We start from the raw sequence: 7,995 nt of genomic DNA on the forward strand, positions 1-7,995 counted from the left end.
AGCCTGTGGTTTCGTAAAGACCTTAATATGGATACTTATCTTTTTATATAATTCATGAATGTTAATAACAATTGTTATTAAATCAAACCAAAGTGGACAGAATATGGCACTGCCCTATATTAAAATAAGGTGAGAGACCATCCATAATAATAATAATAAACTGAGTGGATAGTTTTACATAATTTAACTTTTCCCAGTAAAAAAATGATTTTATAAGTAATATTTGAATATGTAATAAGTAAATTTGATTCGTACAAAAATCATAAATATAGTTTCAGTATTTTCATTCAATAAAATCTTATACCCCGGGAATAGGGTCGAATCAAAAAATGAATAAATTATCTATATATGTAGTGAGCTTTTTATTATTAATAGTATCTTAGTATCTCTTGATATTTTGTCAACTTGAATCTTAAATTCTACAATAGAAAAAGTAATCATCGTGACCGCACGACGTCCCATTTCCCATTATATATATATATATATATATATGAGAAATATCATATATTAACAAACAGAAACACCGACAGAATTTGTGTGTTTTTCCGTGTTGTCTAAAATGAAATAATAATACCATAAAAGGCAATTAAAAGTACTTTTTTGTATAAGATGATTTCACTGGTATAAAACTGTACATGATAATTGATACAACAAGTACTTTCATTATTATTATTATTACTCACGACGTGTTATTATTTCCGAACTTTATCTTTTGGTCTAAAGATACTTGGATGGATTTAAAAGTTAAAAAAAAAGAAGCAAGAATAATTATGCCGTTTTTCCTACTTTAAATTTTGCTAGTATTAATCATATGATATAAAATAATTAATTAATAGTGTGATAATTATAAAGATCAATGTTCAATCTTTAATTACCAATTGCCTAAATTGTTGATCAAATCCACATCATTTACGTCTATAAAAAGCACCTGTTAGTACGTATTTCTTAGTGTATATACATTTTAACATTTTTCTCTTAGTGTAAACATTTTAACACTTATAAAAAAATATATATATATGCAACTTTTTCATAATTATATTCTCCCACTAAAAATCAGAGTTGAAATGAAAAGACGGTTGAAAATGATATTTTTACATTATTGATTTCATGGTACGTGCGTCACTAAGGTTTCCCACTATAGTTAAAATACAATAACTACTATAACCATTAATATAATAATATATTATAAATAACCACATGCTTCAATGATTATTGTTTCCCTATATATATATACATACTGTTTCCGCAATTGAATTTTTAAAAATTTTATAATTAAATACGCTAATATATGCGTGTATCTATTATCTCAATGCATGCATGGGTATATGCATCGGTGTGTGTGTGTGTGTATTGTCGATATAAGATTTAAAGATCATTAACCCATCTGATAGTGACTAGCGAGTATAATAACTGGGCCTAATAATACGACAAAATAGCCCAACATTGTTTATTATAAGGCCCAGTTAGGCCCGTTTTACTGGCCCAACACGAAATGCATTGCTTCGGTTCTCATTCCATACAATTCCGAAAACCATAACAGCATTCTAATTAAGTTCTAAAATATTTGTTATGTTACAAATATTGCATATGAGAGAGAAAAAAAAAACTTAGACGATTTTAAATTAATTAAGTAGTATTTAGGACAAGCTCTAAAAACTTCCACGATTATATATATATATATATGAACAATGATCTTGTCATATGGTGTATGTGTGTGATACACTCAAATGTACGTGTGTATTGAAACTATAGGATAATTATTTAATGAAATTTGTATAAAATTAGCAATAAGCGTGTCATTATATCACTAAACAGGCACGGAGCATGCCGTTTTAGGGGGGTATGTAACAAATTTTTATTTCTCTTTCTAAATATATCATCCTGACGATGATTATTATTATTACTAGTTTTTATTTGTTCAACATTTTTTATTCAAAATTGAAACCAAATATGGAAATAAAAAAAAAAAACAAGTTTGTATTTAATTTGAGTCAATGCCATCTTAAAATCTCACACGCACGCCTCTACTCGTATATAATATCCCTAGATGCCTAAAATATATTAATTTCATGTTGCATTAATTGTTTAGGTGCAGTGTTTCTCACACAAAAACAAACCATTGTTTTCAAAATATCCCAACAAAATTTTCAATATAATCTAGAATATTTAGAAACCACTATAGTTTAAACAACAAATTTTTATTCGAATTTGATAGATTTGGTTAATTAGTTGAATTTTCGTCGGTTGGGGTAGACGTGACAAAAATTTCAATCTCATCTGTTACATGATCAATATGTTTTTAGCTTTTTTTTTTCGGATGTAAATTGATCACACATATACATACATATATATATATATATATATGAATTTTTTTTTTTGTTTAAAAAATGCCAAGAAGAGAATTCTTTCGTCTTTGTAGAAGAGAACAAGACGTTTGTCTTTTTGTAAAAGAGCAGATGAATGCTGAGAAGTCACGGGGATGCATAGAACTGTGTTTTCCACCAATTTGTTCTGAATCTAATATTTAATATTTTCAAATTCCATAAATATTATTATACTACTCACATAAATATCATAGTTCATAGACTAGCAAGTATTAATATATATCCATATTGTAAACTTCTCTTAATTCCGAAAGGCACGATTTTTCTTACTAATTCCATTATTTTCGTATATGAAATATATTTATGACCATAAAATTTTAAAATGATATATATATATATAAGTAATTATGTGAAGAGAACATATAGCCATATTCCTACCACACAATAACATTTTTTTTTTTTTTTTGCATTTTTTACAACAAAAAAAGATTTATATCATTTTGGCAACAAAAAGGATATGCATACAACATCACAACACAAATAATAGATCGTCATCAGCAAGCGCAACCAGAGGGAGGGAGATCGGCGATTTTCCGGTCACCGGAGTCCTTGAAAACCCTACTTCCGAAAACCAGGAAACCCACGGCGTGGCCGGCGATGGCGGCGAGGAAAACGCCTCCGTTGAAGGACATGAGAGCCAGCATGACGAGGTAAGCCAAGCCTGTCCGGAGGGTGTAGACGGCGGTCTGGACGAGCCCGGCGGCGCGGCTAACGGCACCTCCGCGGCAGAGGGCGGGGGGGGCGCGGCTAACGGCACCTCCGCGGCAGAGGGCGGCGGAGTGGGCGAGCCACTCCGTCACGACGGCGGCGAAGAAAACGACGATGATGCAGAGCGCGTACATGCCGGAACTGGTGCCGGGCCATCCGGAGAAGACGACCTCCGTGTTCGTGCCCCAGAAGAAGGTCATGTGCATCATCATTTTATGTGGATGGTTCATCATGGATGATGATGATCCGTTGGCGTTGTTCATCATGGATGTTGATGGTGGCGGTGGTGTCATGCCATGCATGTGGTCATGATCCATCGCTTATTGGTTCTTGTCCGGATTTATTGTTTTTTTTGGTTGGGAGGAGAGAAAATTTAAGAAGGGTTCGTCGGTATTTATGGTGTTGTAACGTACGCGTACAGTACAGCCATTTTGACTTGTCAACTTGTGTACTACACAAAGTAAAATTTAGAAATTAAATCAGCATTTTTTTACCTTTTTTTTCTTCTTCTTATTTTGTAATTCTAATTTAAAAACGTCAATTTTTTATTATTATTATTATTTTCTCCATTAAGAGAAAATCATGGTTTACCTTACAACTACCGTTAGTAAAAATGTTAAGAAAGTTGCACCCCGAATGAGATGGCAAATCCTAATTTGTAATCCCAATTTAAAAATATTTAATTCATTTTATATCCATAATTGTAGAACGTTACACGTAACATCACACCATAAATGACATGTGAGTGGGTGACTAGAAGTTGTGTATACCCATACATATCTAAATAGAAACATTGTTATATTTTGGATATAAAACCAGGACGCATTAATTTGCTTGCAAATGAAAAACCCTAACCTTTCGATAAATCTAATTTTTAGGGGGCGACTGGTTGCACTGCCACTACCCGTAAACGGAACGGTTGCGATTTCCAGCGGTTACAGACGATTGAAAAACTGACTGGTTAAATCGCAATCACCCGCAACCGCAGCCAAACTTGTGTTTTCTAATCGCAGCTTCTATCTTGCGTTTTGGTAGCGGTTTCTGGCGTTTTGACAAAAAAACTAAAATATTTTCATTAAAAATTATATAAAAATTCTAATATATATATATATTTGTGATGATTTTGTTTAGTGTTATGATTTGATATTATTTTTTAGTATTATATTTTAATAAAAAAATATATAATAGTATACTTTTTAGATTTAATAATGATTATTTTTAATAATTTTTATAATAAAATTATTTTTTTACTTAAAAATAAATTAAATTGATAATATTTACATTTTAAAGTTATTATTTAATTATTATAAATTTAGTAAATAATCTTTTATCAAATGATACTAAAAATTTAATTAAAATTATTATAAAAAATTATTTTAAAATAATATTTTTTATAATTTATATCAAAACGCAACCGCAATCGCAACGAATCATTCACTTTTAATCGCACCTACTCGCAATCGCTGCCAACAACAACTTATCAACCAGTCAGTACTTATCATTCATAATCGCTATCAAACGCTCTGAAAACACCATCACCTGCAACCGCAACCGCTGCGATACAACCAGTCGAACCCTTAGCGACCCAACATATCGTGGGCGAGTGGTCAAGTTTAGGGTGAGAGGTAAATTCACAAATGAAAACTCTACAAAAGTTACTCTCGGATCGGAAGTTTACTTAGTTAGCGCTTCCGAAGGAGAGTTAGGATCCTCCGTCGTAAAATTGTTTTAACAAAAAAAAAAATTAATTTAGCGGCCGAACATCACATGGTCGGGTCGGCCCAGTTTTGTTAGTAGGCCCAATGGGTCGGCTGAGGCTGTCCTGATAATTTTCCGAATTAATTCCACGTTTCCAATTTCGAAAATATTCCGACTTGTTTTATTTTCCTAAATTGGTAAATGTAACGAGATTTTCCTTATTTATGTCAAATAAACAGCAAAATAAAAAATATTTTAGTTCGAAATTTGAAAAAAAAAATCAGAATGGAAGATTATATTTTAATTAATATTATTTTTTAAAAGATGTACAGTAGTACAAAATTAATCCAACAGATCTATCGCGTTTTACGTTCAAACTGTACTACACACCAAAACGGCACGTAACCCTCAACCGTTCTTATAAGCAAACATCATCTCACACAACTCGCATTGGTTTCATCATCAAACACAAAAAAAAAAAAAACATGAACATGATCGGACAGAACCAGGCTCCGTCAACGGCGCCTATGTTCCCACCGCCGCGCCGCCGCCGCATGATGATGCACATGACGTTCTTCTGGGGAAAAGACACGGAGGTCCTCTTCGACGGATGGCCCGGCCGCGACAACCTCGGCATGTACTGGCTTTGCCTCGCCGTTATCTTCCTCCTCGCCGCCGCCTCCGAGTGGCTCTCTCGCTGCCGTCTCCTCCGTCCCGGCGGCTCCCCCCTGGGCGGCGGACTCGCCCAGACCGCCGTCTACACTGTCCGTACGGGCTTGTCGTACCTGGTCATGTTGGCTGTGATGTCCTTCAACGGAGGAGTTTTCCTGGCGGCCATGGCTGGTTTCGGATTAGGGTTTTTTGTATTCGGAAGCCGGGCTTTTAGGAGCACGGATTCCAAGATCGTTACATGTGTCCAATCGCATTGTTGATGAGCGTAACTCTGTGTTCTTTATAATTCTGGGAGAATAATTTTATAATTTCAGGTTTTGTTTGAGTGATTAGAGTTTTAAATATAATTATGGGATCTAATCTTTCATTAATTAGACTAAGAAAATGAATTTTTCTCTCCTTCATTACCTGCAATTGGGGAAAATTACCCAAATAACCTACTTGTTTCACACCAATTTCAGGGTACACCACTTCCAAAAAAAAAAATTTTTTTTTTCAATTTTAACCCACTTTTCGGGTGAAAAAGTCCAAAATACCCTTTTCGTTTTATTTTTTACGACCTTTTTGCGACTAACATATAACTGATATACAACTAAAATAAGAGGTATGATTTTTTTTGCCACCTTTTTGTAACTATATTTAGAATTAATTACGAAGTCGTAATAACGAAGTTGTTTTCGAACGGATAAATATCGTGATTCATTAAGGGTAATTTCGTCTTTTTACGGAGAAAAAAATGTGTTATATTTTTTCTGGTGTACAGGTGAAATTCATGCGACCCATCTGGGTCATTTGAGTGAAGAACCCCTGCAATTGTCGTTTTATCTTTTATTAAAATTTTAGAATATTTTATGAAGTGCACGTGGGTGTGGGTGCATATATACACACTGGTTTAAGGATAAATTTCGAAATTCTGTCAGGTGAATGGTGTAGTTGGGATTTGGGCCTAAGCCCAAAATATATTGATCAAATTAAGAAATGGGCCTAAGGCCCATATAAAAGTTGATTCACTTAGGTTATTGATTAGAGTAGAAAAAGGGCCGACCATTTTGGGCCCAGAGAAAGTAAAAAAAAAAAATTACAAATACAAAAACAAAGAAACAATACGTATAAAATAATGGGTAATTTTTCATAATAAAAAAAAAAGAATGGGTAATTTTCGATATCTAGTCAATTTGACATGGTAATAATTAATATACAGGCACAAATTTCCAAAATGTAGTCTATTTGTCAAGTGGGACGGGGTACACTAAGGAGTAAGGACCACATTATTCGAAATAGGCCGTGAAGAAAACATGTTTCATATTCATAATGTTTGATCCCAATTTTTTTTTTTAATTTAAAAAAAACTGAAAGACAATAAAGAAAATAAAAGAAACGTGGCGGGTTGTACATCGTACATGGATGTTTGGTGCTGATACATTAGAAAACAAAAAGTGCAATTTTGGAGTTTGGAGTATTAACGACCTTCCATTAACTATATATTAACTGACCCATGAATGTCATAATTCCACACATGTATTCTTTATAAATTTTAAATAATTTCGGACTGACACTATTCTTTTTTTTCTCTCTTATTATTGTTCTTAAATGTAAGACAACAACACTTATTAGTCTATGTTTTGTATGTAACATATTTTTTAAAATGTTATATGGGTTATTTAATAGTAACAACAACAACAATTCACGTGAAGAATGATGCCCCACTAATGGCAAGAGCACATGAAATCAAATTTAAAAGAAAAAGGGAAGGAAGAAAAGTCAACATCATCAGGCACGCGCTGGGGACTCATCTCTTATATTAATTTCATCTTCTCCCTCTTTAATTGGCATCCATATGATATTATATATAATAATTATAAATTTGAATTATCATCACATATATATATGTTATAGTGCTTCCGATTTCTTTTTCACTGACCCAAATAGCTTACGATTGACTTTTTAATCGTAAAAATGGATATAGATAAATTTCTTATCAAAAGTGTTAATTTAATTTATTGAAATATGATTTTTTTATATTGGTTTGAAGTTCTATGAGCCAAACAAAACATATCGGGAATTGATTAGCAACTTTAAAAGGTTAACGTTTTCTTAAATCATGTTATGCCAATTGTAATTAAACTCAACTCCCTCTCTCTCTCTCTCTCTCTCTCTCTCTCTCTCTCTTCGTAATAAAGAAAGAAAATCAACTCCCGTGATTATGTAACAAAGATCGGATAACTATCAAACAAATTGAACTTTTACTACATTAATTCATGAAAGAAGACGATGCATTTTATTACAAAGAAACTTGCACTAAAAAAAAATCCAATGTACCCTTGCAATAACATATATGAACATTCATATGTACTATACATACACATCATCAAGAATGATTGGATCTTGCGTGATAAACCGGCAACAATATTAAGAACGGGCATTTTTAATCATTTATTTTTATTACCCACCACCCGTTTGATTTATTATTTCTTTTAACAGAGACAAACCAAAATTATATATATATATATGTATCTTTAAATTTGGCCCCTAC

At 32.7% G+C, this 7,995-nt stretch overlaps 3 protein-coding genes across 4 annotated transcripts in view; 1 reads left to right on the plus strand and 2 right to left on the minus strand.

The window, feature by feature from the left end:
* Positions 1-2,753: 2,753 nt before the first annotated feature.
* Positions 2,754-3,549, minus strand: LOC104799417 (copper transporter 2-like). Of its 2 annotated transcripts, XM_010521940.2 has the most exons (2): positions 3,142-3,538; positions 2,754-3,102 (listed from the first exon to the last, which is right to left on the minus strand). In XM_010521940.2, the coding sequence occupies exons 1-2, from the start codon at positions 3,407-3,409 to the stop codon at positions 2,879-2,881; spliced, it is 492 nt and encodes a 163-aa protein (XP_010520242.1). In that variant the 5' UTR covers positions 3,410-3,538; the 3' UTR covers positions 2,754-2,878. The 2 variants fall into 2 exon arrangements, with proteins under 2 accessions (XP_010520242.1, XP_010520241.1); XM_010521939.2 differs by having other exon boundaries at positions 2,754-3,549.
* Positions 3,550-5,219: 1,670 nt separating this feature from the next.
* LOC104799418 (copper transporter 3) lies at positions 5,220-5,787 on the plus strand. The gene has a single exon (XM_010521941.2). The coding sequence runs from the start codon at positions 5,276-5,278 to the stop codon at positions 5,720-5,722; it is 447 nt and encodes a 148-aa protein (XP_010520243.1). The 5' UTR covers positions 5,220-5,275; the 3' UTR covers positions 5,723-5,787.
* A 1,359-nt stretch (positions 5,788-7,146) lies between these two features.
* Positions 7,147-7,995, minus strand: part of LOC104799725 — a 3,984-nt gene continuing 3,135 nt past the window's right edge. Inside the window, 1 exon segment of the mRNA XM_010522365.2 lies at positions 7,147-7,168. Within this exon segment, the coding sequence (XP_010520667.1) occupies positions 7,147-7,168 (22 nt within the window).

This window comes from Tarenaya hassleriana, unplaced genomic scaffold, assembly GCF_000463585.1.
Source record: "Tarenaya hassleriana unplaced genomic scaffold, ASM46358v1 Cleome6, whole genome shotgun sequence".
Lineage (NCBI taxonomy): Eukaryota > Viridiplantae > Streptophyta > Magnoliopsida > Brassicales > Cleomaceae > Tarenaya > Tarenaya hassleriana.

Bases quoted from the DNA above. Each gene is read 5' to 3' on its own strand.
- LOC104799418 (XM_010521941.2), top strand. From the start codon at position 5,276: ATGAACATGATCGGACAGAACCAGGCTCCGTCAACGGCGCCTATGTTC.
- LOC104799417 (XM_010521939.2), bottom strand. From the start codon at position 3,409: ATGGATCATGACCACATGCATGGCATGACACCACCGCCACCATCAACA.